Source organism: Heterodontus francisci, chromosome 8 (genome assembly GCF_036365525.1).
Source record: "Heterodontus francisci isolate sHetFra1 chromosome 8, sHetFra1.hap1, whole genome shotgun sequence".
Classification (NCBI taxonomy): domain Eukaryota; kingdom Metazoa; phylum Chordata; class Chondrichthyes; order Heterodontiformes; family Heterodontidae; genus Heterodontus; species Heterodontus francisci.
This window is the reverse complement of record NC_090378.1, coordinates 76,739,096-76,764,761: the sequence shown is the minus strand read 5'-3', so window position 1 is coordinate 76,764,761 and position 25,666 is coordinate 76,739,096. Positions and strand designations below refer to the sequence as shown.

Here is a 25,666-nt window from a genome sequence, read left to right as displayed (position 1 = left end):
AACCTGTCGATGAGACTCTGCAGGCATTCTTCAGTGTGAGATGTTAAAGCAGCATCGTCAGCAAAGAAGAGTTCTCTGATGAGGACTTTCCGTACTTTGGACTTCGCTCTTAGACGGGCAAGGTTGAACAACCTGCCCCCTGATCTTGTGTGGAGGAAAATTCCTTCTTCAGAGGATTTGAACGCATGTGAAAGCAGCAGGGAGAAGAAAATCCCAAAAAGTGTGGGTGCGAGAACACAGCCCTGTTTCACACCACTCAGGATAGGAAAGGGCTCTGATGAGGAGCCACCATGTTGAATTGTGCCTTTCATATTGTCATGGAATGAGGTGATGATACTTAGTAGCTTTGGTGGACATCCGATCTTTTCTAGTAGTCTGAAGAGACCACGTCTGCTGACGAGGTCAAAGGCTTTGGTGAGATCAATGAAAGCAATGTAGAGGGGCATCTGTTGTTCACGGCATTTCTCCTGTATCTGACGAAGGGAGAACAGCATGTCAATAGTCGATCTCTCTGCACGAAAGCCACACTGTGCCTCAGGGTAGACGCGCTCGGCCAGCTTCTGGAGCCTGTTCAGAGCGACTCGAGCAAAGACTTTCCCCACTATGCTGAGCAGGGAGATTCCACGGTAGTTGTTGCAGTCACCGCGGTCACCTTTGTTTTTATAGAGGGTGATGATGTTGGCATCGCGCATGTCCTGGGGTACTGCTCCCTCGTCCCAGCACAGGCATAGCAGTTCATGTAGTGCTGAGAGTATAGCAGGCTTGGCACTCTTGATTATTTCAGGGGTAATGCTGTCCTTCCCAGGGGCTTTTCCGCTGGCTAGAGAATCAATGGCAACACTGAGTTCCGATTTGGTTGGCTGTATGTCCAGCTCATCCATGACTGGTAGAGGCTGGGCTGCATTGAGGGCAGTCTCAGTGACAGCATTCTCCCTGGAGTACAGTTCTAGGTAGTGCTCAACCCAGCGGTCCATCTGTTTGCATTGGTCAGTGATTATGTCCCCCGATTTAGATTTGAGGGGGGTGATCTTCTTGATGGTTGGCCCAAGAGCTCTCTTCATGCCATCATACATTCCTCTGATGTTTCCGGTGTCTGAGGCCAGCTGAATATGACTGCATAGGTGTTGCCAGTAGTCGTTTGCGCAATGCCTAGCTGTTCTTTGTGCAGTACTTCTGGCTGCTTTAAGTGCTGCGGATGTTAAATCGCTGGGGGCTTTCTTGTAGTTCAAAAGTGCAATGCGCTTAGCGGCTATGACAGGTTCCAGCTCTTCATTATGAGATTGAAACCAGTCTGCATTTCTCTTCGCACTTTTGCCGTAGGTGGTCAAAGCTGACTCATAGATGGCGTCTCTGATGTGGGCCCACTTGGTCTCAGCATCCCCTGTGGGAGTGTTTTGAAGGGCTGTTACAAGTGAATTTAGAAATTTTTGTAACAGCTGTGGGTGAGAAATTCTGCTCGTGTTGATGCGCGGGTGGCCCTTCTGCTTGGAATGATGCAACTTCTTTGGTCTGAGTCTAACCTTGCTGCACACCAGGGAGTGGTCGGTGTCGCAGTCCGCACTGTGGAAGCTGCATGTGATTTGAACACTGTTTAAGGCGGCTCGCCTTGTGACAATGAGGTCTAGCTGGTGCCAACGACGTGATCTTGGGTGCCTCCATGAAACCTGGTGACAGGGTTTAGTGTGAAAGAACGAGTTGGTGATGCAGAGGTTATGATAGGTACACAACTCAAGCAGTCTCTGCCCGTTCTCATTCATCCTTCCAACGCCATAGCGCCCAAGGCAGGAGGGCCATGAGTCATGGTCGGCCCCAACCCTGGCATTAAAGTCCCCCAGCAGGAATAGGTGTTCGGTGTTGGGGATGCTGCTAATGATATGGAGTTGTTCATAGAACTGGTCTTTAGCTTCAGGTGCGGAACAGAGTGTTGGAGCATAGATGCTGACCCAATTTCAGACCCAATTTAAACAGGCTGTTATCATAGGACAACCCTCTCATTCGAGGGACCGATCTAGTGAACCTTTGCTGTGCTGCCTCCAATGCAAATATATCCTTCCTTAAATATGGAGACCAAAATTGCACACGGTATTCCAGGTGTGCTTTCACCAAAGCCCCGTACAATTGTAGCAAAACTCCTTTATTCTTGTACTCCAATCCCTTTGCAATAAAGGCTGTCATGTCATTTGCGTTCCTAATTACTTGCTGTACCTGCATGCTAACTTTTTGTGTTCCTTCTACAAGTATACCCAAGTCTCTATGAACATCAACATTTACACGTTTGATGCCTTATAAAAAATATTCTGTTCTATTCTTACAACCAAAGTGAATAACCTCACACTTCCCTACATTATACTCCTTCTGCCACCCTGGTGCCCACTCGGTTAACCTGTCTATATCTCTTTGCAGGCTCTTTGTGCCCTCCTCACAGATTGCATTCCCCCCTAGCTTTGTATACTCAGCAAACTTAGATACATTACTCTTTGTCTCTTCATCTTGTCATGCAGGCACAACCTGCCAAGAATGAGGCATATTAATTTTGCCTCATGAATATTGATTTTAAACTGTTACTGGCGTAAAGAAAGAGCTTGTTTTTTAAAAAAACACCAGACCCTTGACTGGAAAGACATTTGCATATTTACAGACAGTTCTAAAAAGGGACAAAAGACCATTCTCTGAGACATTCAATCCACAATGGACTTTTAATTACCAGACGTTGAAGGTGGAGGAGCTAGCATTCCAGGTTGACTGCTAAGATGGCCGAACACACACACACACACACACACACACATGGTCACACCCGTTTAGTCACATGACTGACTAGCTGGTGCAGGTTTTTTTGAACTTGCCACAGAGAATTTGAACTCAGAAAGCTCCCAGCTGCTGGATTGAGAACATCTCTCTCCTGCCTGCTCCCATCTCTTTCTCACGGAACTGAAGACGCATTGAAGACACGTGAACCCGAAGAGAGAAAAGTCTTCCACAGTGAATAAAGTTTAAGAAGAATACTGGGCCCCAACGAGAAGCAAGACTACGGACAATCGAGGACTCTACAGCGAGCTCGAAGCACAGTAACAAACCCCTTCAGATATTGCCTCAAACTTTTTCACTTTATTTTTCTTCTGCTCTTTTCTGTCCCTATTTGCGTGTGTGTATCGCGTCTGCATGCTAGCGTGGGCGCGTCGTGTGTCCATAGGGGTTAACCGAATTAGAGTTTAAGTTTAATAAAATTTCACTTTTCTTCTTTCTCTCCTGAAAAAATCTGGTGTGCTGGTTTCTTTGCCTTATAATTGGAAAGTCGTGAACAAGGATTCACCAAGGGGGAGCTAAAACACAGTGTGATTAAAACAAAGCCCTGTTACAGTAAGTCCAGGTGAAGGCTGAAAGGGAACCCCTAAACCTCTTTCTCACCTGGTTGTAACAACCTAAGTCATTAATACAGATTGTAAATAACTGAGACCCCAGCACTGATCTTTGCGGCACTCCACTGATCACAGTCTACCAACCTGAAAATGCCCCATTTCTTCAATGTCCATCACCAAGAGTGGCTGAGTTCTGAAGGACATATCTGCCAGACTGGGCCTGCGGCAGGTGGTGAGGGAACCACAAGATGGAAAAAAGTTCTTGTCCTCGCCCTCACCAGCCTACCATGACAGTATTGGTAGGAGTGACCACCACTCAGGCCTTATGGAGACAAAATCCCATCTTCGCTCTGAGGATACTGTCTATTGTGTTGTGTAGTACTACCACCGTGATCTAGCAGCTCAAAACTGAGCATCCCTGAGGTGCTATTTGCCATCAGCGGCAACAGAATTGTACTCCAACAAAATCTGTAAACTCCTGGACCAGCATATCCCTCACTCCAGCATTACCATCAAGCCAGGGAATCAACCCTGGTTCAATGAGGAGTGCCAGAGAGCATGGCTGGAGCTGCAATGGTCATACCTAGAAATGAGGTGCCACCCCGGTGAAGCTACAATATACAGAACTAAGCGATTCCACAACCAATGGATCAGATCAAAACTCTGCAGTCCTACCACATTCAGTCATGAATGGTGGTGGACAATTAAACATCTAACTGGAGGCAGTGGCTCAACAAACATCCCCATCCTCAATGATGGGGGAGCCCAGCATGTCAGTGCAAAAGACGAGGCGGAAGCATTTGCAACCAACAGCAAGAAGTGACAAGTGGATGTTTCTTCTTGCACCCCCCCCCCCCCCCCCCCCCACCTTCCCCAACCACCCACCACCACCTCCTGTGGTACCCAGCATCACAGATGCCAGGTTTCAGACAATTCGATTCACTCCATGTGATATCAAGAAATGGCTGAAGGCCACTGGCTACAGAAAAGGCCATCAGCCCTGAAAACATCCTGGTTGTACTGAAAACTTGTGCTGCAGAACTGGCCGTGCCCCTAGCCAGGCTGTTCCGGTACAGCTACCACACAGACATCTACCCGACAATGTGGAAAGCTGTCCAGGTAGGTTGTGTCCTCAAAAAAAAAAAAAAAAAAAAAAAAAAAAAGACTAAACCAATCCGTCCAATTACCGCCCCATCACTCTACTCTCAATCATTAGCAAAGTAATAGAAGGTGTCATCGACACTGCTATCAAGTGGCACTTACACAGTAACCTGCTCATCGATGCTTATCGAGGGCCACTCAGTTCCAGACCTCATTATGGCCTTGATTCAAAAATGGACAAAAGAGCTGAATTCCAGAAGTGAGGTAAGTGTGACTGCCTTGACATCAAGGCAGCATTTAACCAACTGTGACATCAAGGAGCTCGAGCAAAATTGAAGTCAGTGGGAATTGGGGAAAACTCTCCACTAGTTGGCATCATACCTAGCACAAAGTAAGATGGTTGTGTTTGTTGGAGCTCCAGGACATCACTGCAGGAGTTCCTCAGGGTAGTGTCCTGGACCCAATTGTCTTCAGCTGTTTCATCAATGACCTTCCCTCCATCATAAGGTCAGAAGTGGGGATGTTCACTGATGATTGCAGTATTCAGTACCATTTGTGACTCCTGAGATACTGAAGCAGCCCATGTCGATATGCAGCAAGACCTGGACAACATTCAGGCTTGGGCTGGTAAGTGGCAAGTAGCATACATGCCACACAAGTGCCAGGCAATGACCATCTCCAACAAGAGAGAATCTAGCATCTTTCCTTGACATTTAATGGCATTACCACCGCTGAATTCCCCCACCAACAACATTCGGGGGTGGTGGTTACCATGGACCAGAAACTGAACTGGACCAGCCACATAAATACTGTGGCTACAAGAGCAAGCCAGAATCTGTGAATTCTGCTGTGTGTAACTCACCACCTGGCTCCCCAAAGCCTGTCCTCCATCTACAAGGCACAGGTCAGGAGTGTGATGGAATACTTTCTACTTGCCTGGAAGCATGCAGCTCCAACAACATTCAAAAAGCTCAACACCATCCAGGATAAAGCTTGATCGCACCTCATCCACCAGCTTAAACATTCACTCCCTTCACCACCGGTACATTGCAGCAACTCACCAAGCCTCCTTCGACAGCACCTTCCAAACACGCGACCTCTGTCACCTAGAAGGACAAGGGCACCAGAAGCTTGTGAACACTGCTGCAAGTAACATTCGCGCCACACGTGCCAGGCAATGACCATCTCCAACAAGAGAGAATCTAACCATCTCCCCTGGACATTCAACGGCATTACCATCGCTGAATCCCCCACTATCAACATCCTAGAGGCTACCATTGACCAGAAACTGACCTGGAGTCGCCATATAAATACCGTGGCAACAAGAGCAGGTCAGAGGCTAGGAATCCTGAGCTGAATAACTCACCTCCTAACTCCCCAAAGCCTGTCCACCATCTACAAGGCACAAGTCAGGAGTGTGATGGAATACTCTCCACTCGCCTGGATGGGTGCAGCTCCAACAGCACTCAAGAAGCTCGACACCATCCAGGACAAAGCAGCCCACTTGATTGGCACACCATCTACAAACCATCGCACCCTCCACCACCGACTCACAGTAGCAGCAGTGTGTACCATCTACAAGATGCACTGCAGCAATGCACCAAGGCTTCTTTAGACAGCACCTTCCAAACCCGCGACCTCTACCAACTAGAAGGACAAGGGCAGCAAATACATGGGAATACCACCACCTGCAAGTTCCCCTCCAAGTCACACACCATCCTGACTTGGAACTATATCGCCGTTCTTTCACTGTCGCTGGGTCAAAATCCTGGAACTCCATTCCTAACAGCACTGTGGGTGTACCTACCCCAAATGGACTGCAGCGGTTCAAGAAGGCAGCTCACCACCACATTCTCAAGGGCAATTAGGGATGGGCAATAAATGCTGGCCTAGCCAGTGACGCCCACATCCCATGAATGAATTTTAAAAAAACACTATCACCTGCAAGTTCCCCTCCAAGCCACACACCATCCTGACTTGGAACTATATCGCTATTCATTCACCGTTTCTGGATCAAAAACCGGGAGCTCCCTTCCTAACAGTACTGTGACTGTACCTACACCACATGGACTGCGGCGGTTCAAGAAGGCGGCTCACCACCACCTTCTCCAGGGCAATTAGGGATGGGCACAAATGCTGTCGTTGCCAGCGGCGCTGATATACCATGAAAGAATTTTTTTTTTTTAAAAAGTGAATATTTAGGTGTACTAGAGAATTTTTGGAAATAACTATTGAAAATAAATTAGCACAACTCAACGTGGATAGGTTACCAGTCTCTCTCTGCATGCATGCTAAAAAGCTGAAGGAATTTGGATTGTATATTGAGGCACAATATTGACTTTTTTCCAATTCTGCTTGGATATGCTAATTGTGCTGAGGGATTGGCAGATAGTCTGCATCGCACCTCTGCTCATGAAGGAAGTGAATAATAAACCAGGTAATTACAAGCTAGGTAGTCCAACATTAGTTTTGGCCAACCTCTCAAAATCCATAATTTGAGATCAAATTAGTGAGCATTTTGAAATGCATGGGATAATTAAGGACATCCAGCAAAGTTTTGTTAAAAGGCAAGTTGATTTCACAAGTTTGCAGGTATTTATGAAGAAGGGACCAATTGGATAGTCGGTCAGTGATCGAAAAGCATTCAGAGACTGGAATCCGTATAAAAGGTTAATTGGCATTTGGTAAAGTATGGACTCTTATATGAAAGTCAGCATAGATTTGTGAAAGGTGTTTTGTGTTTGACCAACTTGATCAAGTGTTTTGATGAAGTAATGGAGAGGGTGATGGGGATAGTGCAGTTGATGTGTAAATGGACTTTCGAAAGGTGTTTGACAATGTACCAATTATAGATTTGTTAGCAAAATTAAAGCCCATAGGATTAAAGGGACAGTGGTAATATGGATACAAAACGGGCTTAAGGACAGAAAGCAGAGAGTAGTGCTGAACAAAAACAAGAAATGCTGGAACCACTCAGCAGGTCTGGCAGCATCTGTGGAAAGAGAAGCAGAATTAACGTTTCAGGTCAGTGACCCTTCTTCGGAACCGACCAGAAACGTTAACTCTGCTTCTCTTTCCACAGATGCTGCCAGACCTGCTGAGTGGTTCCAGCATTTCTTGTTTTTATTTCAGATTTCCAGCATCCGCAGTGTTTTGCTTTTATATTATAGTAGTGCTGAACAGTTGTTTTTCAGATAGTAGGGTGGTATACAGTGGTTTCCAACTGCTATTTTTGATCATCAATGACCTGAAAATGGATATAAAGGGCATAATTTCAAAGTTTGCAGATAAACTAGGAAATGTTGTAAATGTTGAGGAAGATACAAACAGACTTCAGGACTAGTGAAATGGACAAACACATGGTTGATGACATTTAATGCAGAGAAGTGTGAAGTGATACATTTCAGTAGAAAGAATTGAGAGGCAATATAAGCTAAATGGTACAATGTTAAAGGTGGTGAAGGAGGAAAGACCTGGGAGTTTTTGTACAAATCTCTGAAGGTGGCAGGGCATGTTGAAAAGGCTGTTTAAAAAAGCATATGTATCCTTGACTTTATTAATGGATGCTCACAGTTCAAAAGCAAAGAAGTTATGCTAATACTTTATAAAACACTGGCTAGACTGCAGCTGGAGTATTATCTTCAATTCTGGACACATTTTAGGAAGGGTGTGAAGCCTTGGAGGGAGTGGAACGTGGATTTAACAATGATATCTGGATTCCAAGACTTAAATTATGAGGAGAGGTTAGGCAAACGGGCTGTATTCCTCAGAATTTAAAAGGTTAAAGGGGGATTTGATCAAAGTTTCAAGATATTAAGGGGAGCAGATAGTTTCTCTCTGTTTCTGCACTGTTTCTGCTGGTTGGGGAGTGTAGGACTAGAGTACATAGTCTAAATATTAGAACCAGACCTTTCAGGAGTGAAATTAGGAAACACTTCTACATGCAAAGGATGGTAGAAGTTTGGAACTCACTTCCGCAAACAGCAGTTGATGCTTGATAAATTGTTGTTTTTAAAACTGAGATTAATAGATTTTTGTTAACCAAAGGTATTAAGGGATATGAGGCGACGTTGGGTATATGGAGTTAGGTTGCAAATCAGCCATGATCTCATTGAATGGCAGAACAGGCTCGAAGGGCTGAATGGCCTAGTATAATTCCTATGTACCTATGAAAGTCCTTGGAGAGGGTGCAGAAGAGATTTATGAGATTGATACCAGGGATGAGGAGTTAGAAACATAGAAAATAGGAGCAGGAGTAGGCCATTCGGCCCTTAGAGCCTGCTCCGCCATTCATTATGATCATGGCTGATCATCCGACTCAGGAACTTGTTCCCACTTTCCCTCCATAACCTTTGATCCCTTTTGCCTCAAGAGCTATATCTAACTCCTTCTTGAAAACATACAATGTTTTGGCCTCAACTGCTTTCTGTGGTAGCAAATTCCACAGGCTCACCACTCTCTGGGTGAAGAAATTTCTCATCATCTCAGTCCTGAAAAGGTTTACCCCATATCCTTAGACTATGACCTCTGGTTCTGGACTCACCCACCATCAGGAACATCCTTCCTGCATCTACCCTGTCAAGTCCTATTAGAATTTTATAGGTTTCTAGGAGATCCCCCCTCACTCTTCTGAACTCCAGTGGATATAATCCTAACCGACTCAATCTCTCCTCATACCTCAGTCCCGCCATCCCAGGAATCAGTCTGGTAAACCTTCGCTGCACTCCCTCTATAGCAAGAACATTCTTCCTCAGCTAAGGTGACTAAAACTGTACACAATATTCCAGGTGTGGCTTCACCAAGGCCCTGTGTAATTGCAGCAAGACATCTCTGCTCCTGTACTTGAATCCTCTTGCTATAAAGGTGAACATACCATTTGCCCTTTTTACCGCCAGTTGCACCTGCATGCTTGCCTTCCGCGACTGGTGTATGAGAGCACCTAGGTCTCGTTGCATATTCCCCTCTCTCAGGTTATAGCTGTTCAGATAATCTGCCTTCCTGTTTTTGCTACCAAAGTGGATAACCTCACATTTATCCACATTATACTGCATTGGCCACGCATTAGCCTGCTCACTCAATTTGTCCAGATCTCCCTGAAGCCTCTCTGCAGCCTCCTCACAACTCACCCTCCCACCCAGTTTTGTGTCATCTGCAAATTTGGAGATATTACATTTAGTTCCCTCATCTAAATCATTAATATATATTGTGAATAGCTGGGGTCCTAGCACCGATCCCTGCGGTACCCCACTAGTCACTGCCTGCCATTCGGAAAAAGACCCGTTTATTCCTACTCCTTGTTTCCTGTCTGCCAACCAATTTTCTATCCAATGCAATACACTACCCCCAATCCCATGCGCTTTAATTTTACACGCTAACTTCTTATGTGGGACTTTGTCGAAAGCCTTCTGAAAGTCCAAATAAACCACATCTGCTGGTTCCCCCTCATCAACTCTACTAGTTACATCCTCGAAGAATTCTAGTAGATTTGTCAAGCACGGTTTCCCTTTCGTAAATCCATGCTGACTCTGCCTGATTCTACCACTGTTCTCTAAGTGCTCTGCTATAAAATCTTTGATAATGCATTCGAGAATTTTCCCCACTACCGACGTCAAGCTGACTGCTCAGCAATTCCCTGTTTTCTCTCTACCTCCCTTTTAAATAGTGGGTTTACATTAGCTGCCCTCCAATGTGTAGGAACTGTTCCAGAGTCTATTGAATCTTGAAAGATGACCACCAATGCATCCACTATTTCTAGGGCCGCTTCCTTAAGTACTCTGGGATGTAGATTATCAGGCTCTGGGGATTTATCGGCCTTCAATCCCATCAATTTCCCCAACACCATTTCTCTATTGATACTGATTTCCTTCAGTTCCTCCCTCTCACTCAGCCCTGTGTTCCCCAACATTTCTGGTATGATATTTGTGTCTTCCTTTGTGAAGACAGAACCAAGTTATGCATTTAGTTGGTCAGCCATTTCTTTATTCCCCATAATAAATTCCCCTGTTTCTGACTGTAAGGGACCTACATTTGTCTTCACCAATCTTTTTCTCTTCACATACCTATAGAAATTTTTACAGTCAGTTTTTATGTTCCCTGCAAGCTTGCTCTCGTACTCAATTTTCCCCTTCTGAATCAATCCCTTGGTCCTCCTTTGCTGATAGTTATATGGAGAGACTAGAGAAACTGGGGTTGTTATCCTTAGAACGGAGAAGGTTAAGAGGTGATTTGGAAGAGGTGTTCAAAATCATAAACAGTTTAGGCAGAGTAGATGAGAAACCGTTTCCTGTGACAGAAGGGTTGGTAACCAAAAGGCACAGCTTAATGGCAAAAGCACCAGAGGCGACATGAGGAAGCTTTTTTTTTACTCTGGTGATCTGGAATGCACTGCCTGAAGGGGTGATGGCAACAGATTCAATAGTAACATTCATAAATGATGAATACTTGAAGGGAACAGCTTTGCAGGGCTAAGGGGAAAGAACAGGGGAGCGAAATTAATTAGAATGCTTTACCCAAGAGTCAACAGGAGTATGATGGGCAAGATGACCGCCTTCAGCGTTGGATCATTCTGTGATTTTAAGAAGGGAATATAGTAGATGTGTTTTTGGTTTTAGGTGGTAAGTAAGGTGTCTCACAGGAAACTTGTTGCAAAAAATCCAAGTGTATGGTCTAAGAGGACATGGAGCATACAATATGGATTTAAAAAAAGGGAAACAGATGGGAAATAAATATCTAACTTTAACAGATGTTTCTAGGATTGGAAAAATGATGGAAATGTTGGTGCTGAAGTCACTTTTATTCTCCATATGTTTATGGAGGTACAATATTGACATTTGTTAACAATACAAAACTTGCCCAACTTGGCATTCTTCATGTGTGAGGCTAGATGTTGAATGCTGATAGCCTATTAAAACACTGCTGTCTCCTATCTGTCCATGCAGTGCACTTTCCCAGCCTGGTCACTAACCAGTTAGAGGAGCCTTGTTTAATTTTTAGACATAGCTTAGGAATCCTGTTACTGTTATATTGCATCCTCTGCTACTCCCACTAACTAAATGCAGCTGAGAATCAAGGGAGGTTGATTATTTTTAGTGGGGGGTATGTTGTTTTGAAGTCTCATCGGGTATACAGTTCGGGTATAAAGTAATTGGAATGGAAATCTTCCCAGGGGAAAAGACTGGTTTGCTTAAGAAGTTCAAAAGTAGTTTGTCTTTCAAAGCAACAGTTTCAGGAAAACACCCACACTTCCCACCCTTGATCTAACCACTTACATTATTTTAGATATGTTTAAAAAATTTTAATTAAAAAAAAAAATCTGGAATTGAAAACTAGTCTCAGTAATGGTGCCATGAAACTATCATCAATTGTCATAAAAACCCATCTGGGTTCACTAATGTCCTTTTAGGGAAGGAGATCTGGCGTCCTTACCTGGTCTGGCCTACATGTGACTCCAGACCCACGGTAATGTGGTTGACTCTTAAACTGCCCTCTGAAATGGCCTAGCAAGTCACTCAGTTGTCAAGGGCAATTAGGGATGGGCAGCAAATGCTGGCCTTGCCAGTGATGCCCACATCCCATGAAAGAATTTTTTTTAAAAGTGTTGTGGACAGTGCACTGTTACAGTTTACATGTTGAGCTGATTTTCCTAGATGGCGAAGTGCTGCATCATTTGGTGAATAGAAGTACAGCCCCATGCTAGGAATTTTTAACTAGTGTGACCATATAATGCAGGAGTGATATAGGAATAATTCCAGCTACTCCATCCTATCAGTATATGATTGTCAAGATGCAGTTTACTAAGGTCCTTATCATTTCATTGGGTTTGTTGATATTAATATTTTTATCATAGTTCAAGGTAATTCTTAGTTTGTTTTGCTGTTCAGAAAAATCCAATTCAAAGTAGCTAAGTTAAAATATACAAGCAAGTGATTGGATAAAGATCTCAGTGTAAAAGGTTACACACGTCTCTTACATGACACACTTTAAGATTGCAATTTCAAATAATCCCAATATGTAAGCTTGATTTCTGTTTCCTTTTTTAACTTGTTCAAAAGCAAATCTTGCTGCTTTTGCCAGCTCTCAACAACATTATACAACTTCTTTTCAGTCCATCTTTTTTGCACATGCTTTAATATATTCTGTAGGACAATATAATACTTGGGTTATTTACTTCTAAGCATGTTCCTATAGGCAAGTGACTGCCATGTTTAGGCTTGAGTGCCTTAAAAAGCTGCAACGCTTATTCCATTAGGCTCGGATATTAGGATCCGTTAGGATCTGGAATGCACTGCCTGAGAGTGTGGTGGAGGCAGATTCAACCATAGCTTTCAATAGGGAATTGGATAATTATCTGAAGAGGAAAAAAAATACAGGGCTACAGAGAAAAGATACAGGAGTGGGACTGGCTGAGGTGCTGACAGGATGGGCCAAGTGGCTTCCTTCTGTACTGTAACCATTCAATGATCCATGACTATATGATTCCTCGTAACTAGTTGAAGTCCATTTCCATTGATCAACAAGGTTTGTATTATTGATTCAAATTCAGAAATGGAAGGGCACTATTTAAGGGTATTCTTGTGTTGTGTTTTACTTCTGGTGCTTGAAGTTCAGTTTTACACTCCTTCAGTATCATAGATTATTGTAAATGCAAGGCAGCCATAGGAGTTCCCTGAGTGCATTTTGTTCTCCAACCAGTATTCAATTCTGAATGTTGGGGAGAGTGATGGTTCATCTGGGGAATACAGCCAGAGCCAAGACCACAGCACACAGGTGGCTCAGCTATATGGGGGTGGAGTGGGGAACAGAAGGAAGATTGGGCAAGCAATAGTAATAAAGGATTATATAGTTAGGGGAACAGACAGGCGTTTCTGTGGCCACAGACATGAATCCAGGATGGCATGTTGCTTCCCTGGTGCTGGTGGCAAGAATGTCACTGGCTGCAGAGCATTCTGAGGGGAGAGAGTGAGCTGCCAAAGGTTGTTGACCATATCTCTGTCCCTGAAAGAGGGATGAGGGCCTGCAAGTTAAAGTTGTGCAAAGGAAACTCGACCCGACCCCGAATGCCGGACCCAGAAGCCCGACCTGACCCGGCCCGAACCCGACACGTCATCGGATCCCATCGGGGTCTGGTCCGGTAGCAGGCCTTTACCCATGTACTGATGTAAAGGCCTGCTACCCAACCCGACCCCGATGGGTCCCAACAACCTGTCCGATTCGGGTCTGGCATTTGGGCTCGGATCGGGCTTCCTTTGCACACCTTTACTGCAAGTGTATTTTTGGCAGCGAGGAAAGAGATTAGTAAGGAGGGCCTCAAATAGTAATCTCTGGATTACGCCCAGTGCCATATGTTTGTGGGTATAGAAATACGAGGATAGAGCAGAAGAATGCATGGCCAGAGAAAGGGTGCATATGGGAGGGCTTTAGATTCTTGGGACATTGGGACTGGTTCTTGGGGAAGTGGGGCCTATATTGGCTAGAGGTGTTGTACCCGAATAGAGCCGGGACCAATGTCCTCACGGCTCGGTTTGCTAGTGCTGTAGGGGAGGGTTTAAACTAACTTGGCAGGGGGAATGGGAACCAGGATGTACCATTAGGGAGTACAAAGGATTGGGAGAAGCAGATAGCACTAGAGTAAGAAATAGCAAGCTATTCGGTGGGATCAGACAGAGGTAATGCAATAAGTTCTAAATTAGGTTTCCAGTGCACATATGTAACCACATGAAGTGTGGTAAATAAGGTTGTTGAGCTGCAGGCACAAATAACCACATGGGAATATGATGTCATGATGATAATGGAGACCTGGCTTAAAAAAGGGCAGGACTGGGTATGAAATATTCCTGGATACCAGGTGTTCAGGAAGGATAGGGAAGTAAAGAAAAGAGGAGGGGTGGCTGTAATGATTTTGGAGAATAATACAGAGCTGGAGAGTGAGGATGTCCTGGGAGGGCCAAGGACTGAATCTGATTAGTTAGAGTTAAACAACAGAGGTACCATTGCACTGTTGTGTGTATTCTATAGCCCACCAACTAGTAAAGATATAAAGGAGCAAATTTGCTGGGAATTAAAGAGGTGCAAAAACTATAAGGTAGTGATAATGGGGGACTTGAAATATCCTAGTATGGACAAGGATAGTAATAGTGTAAAGGGCAGAGAGGGGAAAGAGTTTCTGAAGTGTGTACAGGAGAATTGTCTAGAGCAGTACGTTACCAGACAAATGAGGAAGAAGGCATTGCTGGATCTGGTTCAAGGGAATGAGGTGGGTCAAGTGGATAAAGTGTCAGTCAGGGAACTTTCAGGAACAGTGATCTTGGCATCATGAGGTTTATATTGGCTATGGAAAAGGACAAGAACCAATCTAAAGTTTTTTTTTTTTAAATGAGCAGGGCAAATTTCAGTGGGGTAGGAATGAGTCTGTCCCAGATAATTTGGAATCGAAGATTAGCAGTCAAAAAACAATGGGTTGTTTTTAAAGCGGAGATCGTTTGAGTACAGCCAAGGTACATTCCCACGATGGGGAAGGTAGGACAACAAAGCCAAAATTCCTTGGATGATTGAGAATAAGATGAAACAAAAAAAGGGTGCATATGATGGATGTCGGCTTGATAATACACATGAGAAACAGGTTGACCATAGAAAGTTCAGAGAGGAAGTGAGAAAGGAAATCAGAGTTAGAGTATGAGAAGAGACTGGCAGCTAACATAAAAGGGAATTCAAAAGTCAAAATTTGTAAAAGGGTGCTAAGAGCAGGGGTGGGGCTGATTGAGGACCAGAGGGGGATCTACACATAAAGGAGTATGTTGCATCTGTCTTTACCAAGGGAAAAAGATGCTGTCAAAGTCATAGTGAAAGAGCAGGTAGTTGAGATACTGGATTGGCTAAAAATTAATGGAGGTGGTATTAGAAAGGCTGGCTGTACTTAAAGTTGATAAGTCACCAAGACCAGATGGGATGCATTTTGAAAAAATGTTTTCACGGGATGTGGGTATCATTGGCTAGGCCAGTGTTTATTGCCCATCCCTAATTGCCTTTGAGAAGGTGTTGGTGAGCCATCGCCTTGAATTGCTGTAGTCCATGTGGTGTAGGTACACCCACAGTACTGTTAGGAAGGGAGTTCCAGGATTTTGACCCAGTGACCGTAAAGGAAGGATATAGTTCCAAGTCAGGATGGTGTTTGGCTTGGAGGAGAGCTTGCAGGGGTGGTAGTGTTCCCATGCTTCTGCTGCCCTTGTCCTTCTAGGTGGTGGAGGTCGTGGGTTTGGAAGATACTGTCGAAAGAGGTTTGGTGAGTTGCTGCAGTTCATCTTATAGATGGTACACTCTGCTGCCGCTGTGTGTCGGTGGTGGAGGGAGTGAATGTTGAAGGTGGTGGATGAGGTGCTAGTCAAGCGGGCTGCTTTGTCCTGGATGGTGTTGAGCTTCTTGAGTGTTGTTGGAGCTGCAGCCATCCAGGCAAGTGGAGAGTATTCCATTACACTCTTGACTTGTGCCTTGTAGATGGTGGACAGGCTTTGGGGAGTCAGGAGGTGAGTTACTCGCCGCAGGATTCCTAGCCTCTGAGCTGCTCTTGTAGCCATGGAAACATTCTTATAAATCTTTTCTGCACCCTCTCCAATGCTTTGAAAAGATTTACGAGAGTGGTTCCAGGGATGAGGGACTTCGATTATGTGGATAAATTGGAGAAGATGGGGTTTTCTTTCTGCTTAGAGGAGATTTAATAGAGTCATAGAGTCATTTACTGGTCAGAAGGTGGTCATTCAGCCCATCGAGTCCATGCCGCTTTCCACAGAGCTATCCTGTCAGTCCCACTCCCCCGCTTGATTCCTATAGCCCTGTAAGTCTGTTTCTTTCAAGTGGCCATCTAACTTCCTCTTGAAGTCAATGATCGTTTCCGCTTCCACCACCCTTGTGGGCAGCGAGTTCCAGGTCATTACCTCCTGCTGCATTTTTAAAAAAAAAAAGTGCTTCCCCCATATTCCCCTCGAATCTTTTGCTCAAAACTATAGTTGAATAAAAGTGCTCAAAATCATGGGTCGAGATAGAGAGAAACTGTTCCCATTGGCAGATGGATTGAGAATCAGATGACACCAATTTAAAGTATTTGGTAAAAGACTGAAGAGACTTCCACTGACAGCCAAGTTAAAACCCCTTCCAGGAGGCTGGTTTGCACCAGGTGCAGTGTAACTTCGGTCTAAAATGACAGCCTGGGTTTTGCTGTGGTAATGACAGTGAAAATGTCAGTGTACCCTCATTGCTGCACTGAAACTGACAGCAACTTCGGGAGTTCGGACATACTCAAAATAACATGGAAATTCAGAAGTTACTATCAGCGAATGAATGCTGTTCCATAGGTTGTATGTAGACATTCCCACAAAGTTCAATCTCCTTTGCAATAAGAATTTGGTCCACTTCTACACTGTTAGTCTCATTGTAAAAACCCACCCTCATCAAGGTTACAGCTTGTTGATTGAGGTGAAACTGGGTTTTTAATGATGTACTAACTTCACAATTACTGCTAAACGCCCTTCCTGGTCCTGAAAAGCTAATTTTATGCTTGTGGAATGCAAAATTTCTCCATGATAATTTTAAAAATACTTTTTCCTTTTTAAAAGTCTGTTTATCTTTAGGTTAGCTTCTATCTTAATGCAGCCATATATTTATTAGTTATCTGAAAACTTAAAAGTGTAGGATTTTAAGTGCTTTTAACTTTGCTTGCCATGTGTGAATATTTAAATATGATTGGTTGCTTACCTGCTTGCTGACATCACTGCTGCTGCACACCAAGACATCCCCTTCACGTGGTGTCAGATTTAATCTGCCATAGGGAAAGGGGAAATTCCAATCACAGAGATTGCTAGGTCTTTGTGGATCGTTTCTTTGAGATCAGTGGCGAGCATCCTTGTTTCGCTGCTCACAGCAAAATCCAGACCCATGTGTCTGAAGAACTTCTACTTCTCACCAATAGTTGAAGAATTCATTAAGAGTCAGAGAGAAAATGTGGAAAATAACTAGCAAACTGCAGTGCCCCAGTATCCTGATTGATTGATTGTGCAAAATAACCATTCCAATTGAAGAAATGCAATCAAGTTTTAAAAAATGTGGGTTGAGTTTATTTCAGTTGGCGGGGAGGTTTGTTGGAGAGAATTGTGTGTAAATCAGTTATGTTTTTCCCCTTTTGTGTATTTTTAACCTTAGTATGTTCTGGTCTATTGTAAGTCTGTTATGAAGCCTGATCATTTTACTATCATAGAAATTTGGTGTGGTACAAAGAATACATTTACAGGTTGCAAACATTTATGCAAAATGTAAATCAAATAAGCTGTGAGCAAAGATTGGCAAAGTTCAAGAAATAAGTTGTTCTTGATTTTCAGCATGCAGAACTTCAATAATAACTTAGCACTTAAATCAAAATGTCACCCAGTTTGCTTAGAGTACTATAAATTAAACCTTCTACTGGGCCATACCCTTTAATGAATTACTTTTCATGTGAAATGTGGTAAAATCTAGTGCTGTAAAATGTTAGTTCCAGTAGGAACTTTCTGTAAATACCTTCAGGAATGGAGCTGGGATTTGTGGAATTACTGTTTGATTTTTTAAAAAAAGTGTAGCTTAAATAAACTTTGTGAATCCTCATACATTCTAGCTTACTGGTGATTTGAGAAGTGCTATTCATTTGACTGTCTACACCATATAATGAGAAAACTATTAACACCAATGTGCCTAATATAAGTGGCAGGTATTGAACTTGGAAACAGAAGAGATTGATAGCGAATTTACCGTACATGGTTGTCTTTGACAAGTGCTGCTGGGACAACCCTTAAAATCAACTAAGTTAATGCCACTGCCCCTTATTTGACTGCAGATAGGGTAAACATGCTGTTGCCATCAATATCATGCACAATTATAAGGATGTGAACTTGAGCTCTGATGACACTGGAGACTCTATTTCTTATTGGTCTTACAAACTGTCATCAGCAAATCCTATTGCGGCTGTTAGAGCTGCATCCTTGCATCTGCCTGCTAGTGCCACCCTCCCCAAGGTCTGACCAGTACATAAACTCCACTCCAAAAGTTATCACCATCACCAATTCTTTATTCCAATTATGCCCCTGTGTGATCTGAACTGGATATCATGTCTTTCATACATGCCTTCAAATGCTTCTCCATTATTTTGGTAAGCTGACAAACAAGGCTCACCAAGTGTTTTCTGTTTTCCAGCCAGCAAGCCAATATGCAGAGTGGCAATTTAGTCCAAATTCACTGGCTTCACTTAACTGTAATGCACTATTTTGAATAAATAAAAAAAAAACTATGCTACATTATTGTATATTAGTGGACTAAATAACTTTACTTGTCAACCAACCAGTTTTGAGCTTAAATTGAGTAAATTTTGCCTTGTTAGGCTGAACCTACCAGAACCAGTTGGACTGCCCAATCCTGAACATAGGTTTTCTCTTTTTCTTTGTTTGATCACAGGAAGTGGCTGTTATAGTGAGTTTTCTGTGTAGGGGTCTCATGATCATTGCAAACTGGGAAGAAGCTGGTCAAAGGTCATGTGTTTGAGGCTCTTCCAGCAATCAGTAGTGATGATCATTTTGCTTGGGCTGAATTGAAATCCAGATCCAAGTGGTGCCATGACAGTGCATCAACCTGTTGTAGTTGCCCAGTGCTTCCACTTTGTCTGTTTGAGAACTTGCATGCCTGAATTAACAGGAAGTGTTCATCTAAAAATGTCAAAACATTTTTAACATTTCAGATGCTGCTCTTTAATCTCCCATTCTTTTGCTATTTCCACCAATTTTCCTGTTAAGATTACCACTTCATATCACTGACAGTTCAGGATTATGTCTGACACGTTGCTAGGGTGTCGCATTGCAGGCTCGGGCTGAAAGGTTGATAAGGATGATCAGTCACTTTAATCTGTTGTTGCACTTTTGAGCCAGTAAGTGGATTTAGTCATAAACTGTTAGATTATAATTTCAGATTTATTGTGTTTACAATTTTATTTTAATAGCAGAATGTTGATTTTTTTTCCATTCTTTGCAGCTAATTAGCAACAGCCTTGATCTTGACATTTGGCTGATTCTTTGATCCAAAATACGTAATTTATGGCTCTACTTTGCTTCTTAGTAAGATTAGGAATCAATGCTGAGAGTATGTGTTGCAGTGGGAAGCAAGGAATCATAGAATTTCAAAGTCTGTTTTCTTTGTCCATTGAACTAGAATTGCAATGACTAATTGCACTATTACCTCACAATTTTACATGGTTTTAAGCTCATCAGAACAGATCTAAGTAACAGTAAACATTCATTGATATTATCAGATGCCAAATCATCTTATATATACAATCTGATAATTCAGTTCCTTTGCATTGTTGGTGTCCCTGGTCAACAATGGCAAACTGAGGGTAGATTAGTTTTGAAATTGTTCCTCAGTTTAGGAACATAGGAAGGCCTGTTCCTCTTCCTATGTGGAGGGAGAAACAGAGGCCAGAATTTTACGCCACCCTGACGAACGGGATGGTGGTGATGGGGGTGGCGTAAAATGGAGCAGGAGGCACCGGGAGACCTTCCCAGCCCGCTCCCCCCTCTGCCGCCACTTTATGCAGGGTGGCGGCGATGAAAAACGCCCCGCCCGCCCCAGGCCAATCAAGGCCCTAAAGTGACCACTTAAGGGCCTTCGCCCTCCTCCACACGGATTTTACGTGTGGCAGGCAGGCATCCTGGAGCCGGGAGAAGCCACATAACAAAAGCAGGCGGCTTCTGAGCGTCCTGGAGTGGCCCTCATGATCGGGCACCCACGCTACCCCAACATGCCCCCCGTCCCCCCCAATCGACCACCCTTGCCTCACCGGGGCCTGACCGATTTACCCCTGGCGAGGCAACCAAAACTTACCTTCCCTGCCAGCTCCCAAGCATCTTGTCTTCATGCTGGGCTGCAATCCCAGCAGTGGCCACTGCTCCCAATGGCACTGCTGGGACTAGGAGCTGCCGGCCCGCTGATTAGCGGGCAGCTCTGTTAGACGGGACTTGCTACCTCAAGCAGGGAGAAGTCCCGCCTCACACCAGTTGAAGCCTGGGGACCTGCAAAATATGGTTCGGAACCCCAGGCGAGGTGGAAGTGGAAACGTTTCTGAAACGTTAACTCTGTTTCTCTCTCTGGCAGATGCTGCCAGACCTGCTGCGTATTTCCAGCACTTTGTGTCTTTATTGTCATGAAGCCTATCTGATCCAGCGATCCATAAATTAAGTTGCATGCCATAAATGCTGGTAGTAAAAATAGCTTGTGTGTAATATCTTCTAATTGGGTAATGCATGAGCAGAATGAAACTGGGGCATAGATACGATTGGCACTAGTTTGATAGAGATCCTTATTGCCAAATGTGAGCTATATCACATTATTGTCAGAGAGAGAAATCAATGCTCAAACCCAGAACAAAAAACAGTGAAGGATTTCCCTTTTACTGAAGACACGGTACATTCAGAATAATATCTCCAGTACTTAAAAGGAGTCTGGCACCTATACATTAAAAGGAAACCAGATTCTTCACTGTACTTGGTTTTGTTCACTTCAGCCTTAATGATTAGACAGCAAAAATTATTGCAATTTGATACTTAATTGATAATCTGGTAATCATTCTCTTAAAGCAACAAGGGCAACTGGCATACAAAATTGAGTGGTGGGGTGGGGGGGAAATAAAATGACTGGTCATTTCAGAGGTTGGGACAGAGGAAGCTATATTCTACAACTAATCATGCTGTATTTGCCCTAGAAGCTCTTGATGCTGAAACTGGATGCTCAGTGTAAGTGTCAATTTAAAAATATCAATACCTCTAACCTACATCCACACAAATATTCACCAAAACATTCAAGAATTAGGGAACAAAATTTGGCGAAATCAATTATGTACAAGTAAGATTGTAATATGGTCTAGTACAGTATTAAAGGATGCATTACTTGTCTTAATTTTCATTCTTTCCCTCCCTGAGCCATGCACTGGTTTCCAGCCAAGAGAGCAGCCTGCTGGCTGTGCCATTCTTCACAGCAAGCCACTAGAAGGTGCCCATTCCCATTTGGAGAAATGCCTGGCTTTTTCTTGTGGCTCCACCTTGATGGTGTTATTGAGAATGGGGGCAGATGTTGGAATGAATGAGAAGGGTCTGGTACCCTACTCCTCTGTTCCATGTGCTAAAATGTCCTGACAACTCTTGTTCAGTTTATTGGATGGATTTTCAAAAAAATATAAACAGGTAATGCTGGAAATGCATTTTGGTTTAAGAACAAGACAAAAGACAAGTTAACATTTTGGGATGATACCCTTTGTCAAAACTGGTTTAACATAACAAATATTTATATAGCACCTTTAACATAAAATGTCCTATGGTGCTTTACAGGAGCACCCCGCCAGAGTTGGCGGGCATCCATAAAGACAGGGCTAAATTGTGGCGAGTCGAAGAGACTTAGTAGTTGGTAGGAAAAAACTCAGAGGCGCAAGAGGAGAGCCAACTGTGCAACAGCCCCGACAAACAAATTTCTCTGCAGCACCTGTGGAAGAGCCTGTCACTCCAGAATTGGCCTTTATAGCCACTCCAGGCGCTGCTTCACAAACCACTGACCACCTCCAGGCGCGTATCCATTGTCTCTCGAGATAAGGAGGCCCAAAAGAAAAAAAAAGAATAAAATAAAGTATGACACCGAGCCACAAAAGAAGCCATTAGGTCAGATGACCAAAAGCTTGGTCAAAGAGGTAGGCTTAAGGAGTGTCTTAAAGGAGGAAAGCGAGGTGGAGAGGTTTAGGGAGTGTATTCCAGATCTGGGGCCAAGGCAACTGTAAGTGCAGCCACCAATGGTGGAGTGATTAAAATCAGGGATGCACAAGAGCCCAAAATTAGAGGAGCGCAGATATCTTGGAGGGTTGTGGGGCTGGAGGAGATACAGAGATAGGGAGGGGTGAGCTGATGGAGGGATTTAAAATCAGGATGTTGCTTGACCTGGGGCCAATATAGATCAGCGAGCAGAGGGGTGATGGGGAATGGGACTTGGTGTGAGTTTAAGACATAGGCAGCAGAATTACGGGTGATATCAAGTTTATGGATAATAGAATGTGGGAGATCAGTCAGGAGTGTGTTGGAATAGTCAAGTCTAGAGGTAATGAAGGCATGAATGAGGGTTTCAGCAGCAGATGAGCTGAGACGGGAAAAGTCGGATGATGTTAGGGAGGTGGAATTAGGTGGTCTTAGTGATGGCACAAATATGAGATCGGAAGCTCACCTCTGGGTCAAGGAGGGGGATGGAGTCAGTAACAAGGGAACAGAGTTTGGAGTGGCGACTGAAAATAATAGCTACAGATCTTCCCAATATTTAATTGGAGGAAATTTCTGCTCATTCAATGCTGGATATCGGGTCAGCAGTCTGATAATTTAGAGATAGTGGGAGGAGTTGACAGAAGCGGTGGTGAGGTAGAGCCGAGTGTCGTCAGCATACATGTGAAAATTAATGCTGTGCTTTTGGATGACGTTGCCAAGGAGCAGCATGTAGATGAGAAATAGGAGGGGGCAAGTGTGCATTCAGACCAAAGGAGGAGGATGGTACTTTTATCAAACTTGCACTGAATTATGATGAGGTTTTCTTTTTATTTTCATCAGAGTATTTTTGCTCTTGGTCCAGTCACTGTGCTTCCCATTCTATTCTGTATATCTTAAATGGAACCTGCCTTGAGACAAAATTTTGCTCAACTAAGAGCAGTGGAAAAAGTCATGCATTACAGCGACAATAATTTGTGTAAACCATTGTTGTTGCTAATTTACTGTATTTGAGTAGCTTATGCTCCCTGTTTTGTGCTCCAAAAAAGATTCTTTCATTTAGGCGATATAGGTAAGAATATGGTTGTGTTGATTTGAGCCCCATGCTGCTTTGTTACAGTTGTGCAATGTGACCAGCTTGGTCCTCATAATACAAAACTAATGGAATAGATTTCAGTTTAGATTGAAAATGACGGGTGCATTGATGACTCAATCCAACATTGGTGTGGTCAGATATTAGGACAACGTGACCAGACTTTAAAGTTCAGTTGCTTGATACCATAAACTTAGGAAAAAAATTATGCAATGTATTTGCTTGAAAGCGTGAAAGAATGATAGTCAAAGCCATTTCACATTTAAGATTATTTTGCATAATTTCTGCAGAGCAGCAGTTGATTTTAAAACTCATTTATTTTTCGATCAAGATTGATCACAGCATCAGATGTAATTTGCCTTGTTTGAGTATTGATGATCTTTTTATTTGCTCATCCCCACCCTCACAGATGTAAGTGTCATGGCCATGCCAGTGAATGTGTAAAGAATGAATTCAGTAAGATGGTCTGCAACTGCAAACACAACACAATGGGAGTAGACTGTGAGAGTTGTCAGCCATTCTACAATGACCGACCATGGCGCAGGGCCACTGCAGAGAATCCAAATGAGTGTCTGCGTAAGTATAGGACTGTGGATAGTTTGTAAAACTTCAACATCCTTTCAATGGGAATATTCAGCAAAATGTTCTGCCCATTTGTAGTTAATTGGTGGAAAACATAACTCCTAAAAATCATTTCATGAAGACATCCATTTTGATCACATATGTGAATTTATATAAACTATTGACAAATTACATTTAGAACATATAAGGAGCTATAGTATTTCCACACCATAGAATGTGGGTCAAAGTACATGTCCATGTTTGAATTGTGAAATTTGCTTTTGGTTTGGTGTTTGAATCCTTATTTGAAACCTGGAATTTCACTTGTTTGTCCATTCCCTTCCCCCGCTATTCCTTCCATCCCTTATTCCCTAAACGTTCAATGTGGCCTGAAGTTCCAGTCAGGCACTTAGTGACTAATTGTGCATCCCACTGATAGTATACATTGCAGAGTTCGTATTAAATTGGACTGAAAATGAAAGGAATGAGTATGACCGATCCATCAAACATATAAAATAGAACCAAAAGTCAAAATTACTTCCAGAGAATATTGCCACACACAATGGCCAATTCAGACCATCAAATCTGTTTGTCTCATGAGCTACCCGGTCTAATTCTACTTTCCTGCTCATGACCCACATTCTTTATTATTTTTCCAGATAACTGTCTAATTCGCTTTTTAAAAGAATTAGTGGGCTCTGCAAAATGGGTTCGTGGCAGAAAGTTCCACATTCTAGCAACAATATGTGTAAAGATTTTTTTCCCCTAACCTGCCCTGTAGTTCTTTTGATTCTTTCTTTTTTTTCTTTGGAGATATGATCCGTAGGGTTTCCAGCAGGAAACTTGCTTGCTGCAAAGAGTGGAAGTTTCTCCACCACCCCCACATCAAAAAACATTCTTTCTTTAATAGTTCATAAGATTAAAATCTAGTTTGAAGTACATAGCAATAGAAATATGCAGTTGTAAGTTTGAAAGTGTTGTGTGCAATGTGGGAGAGAACTGTACAGTTGGAAGCATGTTACTGAGCTGCTGTGGGAAGCAATGGGTGATCCTGTAAACAGGAGTTCCAAACTCAAAAATGTTGAACCAGCAGTTTCAATTATTTTTCCCCCAACACCCCATCCCCACTAAGAAATCCATTTCATGGGCATATTAGGAGAGCTTGTGGGTAGGATATCATGTTCATTTTAATGAAGGTTTATCTCTGAAACTGTTTATATAAAAAAAAAGGAATTCAGTGGGATGTATAATCCTGGTTCTGGTCTTAGTGAGCATAATTAAAAATTGATGCTCTGCAGATTCTGATTTCAGATGTTAACCCCTGCTAACCTCTCACATGTTAAGTGTGCCTACAGATAGTGAGTGGGGTGCCAAAATGTCGATAGATTGCATATGCCTTTTGAACAGTGTGCTTTCCAGTTAAAAAGGGAATTGAGAATTAAGATGTAGTTACCTGATGGTTCAGCTAATTCAGGTCATGTGTAGCTGAGCCATAAATGCCAGAAAGCTTCCCCCACCTCTGTGTTGAGTTAGCTGTTTTTACCCAAGGGTGTTGGTGGAGGGGGGTGCGGGGGTCGGTGACGGTGGGATACAGTTGGCCTCTATCCCTTTGTTAGGTGGAGAAAGGCAGCTATGGTTCCCATTCATAATTCTTATCCAGGGATTCCTGCAAACTAAATGCGTGTGAACTTTGGGTGGAACAAAATCACTCTGGGGTGTGTCGCTCACTAGAACTTCAATGGTTCACTGAATTTCGCTGT

General features: G+C 43.3%; 1 protein-coding gene across 1 annotated transcript in view; it reads left to right on the top strand.

The window, feature by feature from the left end:
- lamc1 (laminin, gamma 1) overlaps positions 1-25,666 on the top strand; it is a 295,855-nt gene that overhangs the window by 181,518 nt on the left and 88,671 nt on the right. The window contains exon 4 of the mRNA XM_068037397.1: positions 23,755-23,921. Coding sequence (XP_067893498.1) covers positions 23,755-23,921 — 167 coding nt within the window. The remainder of the gene's footprint in view (positions 1-23,754; positions 23,922-25,666) is intronic.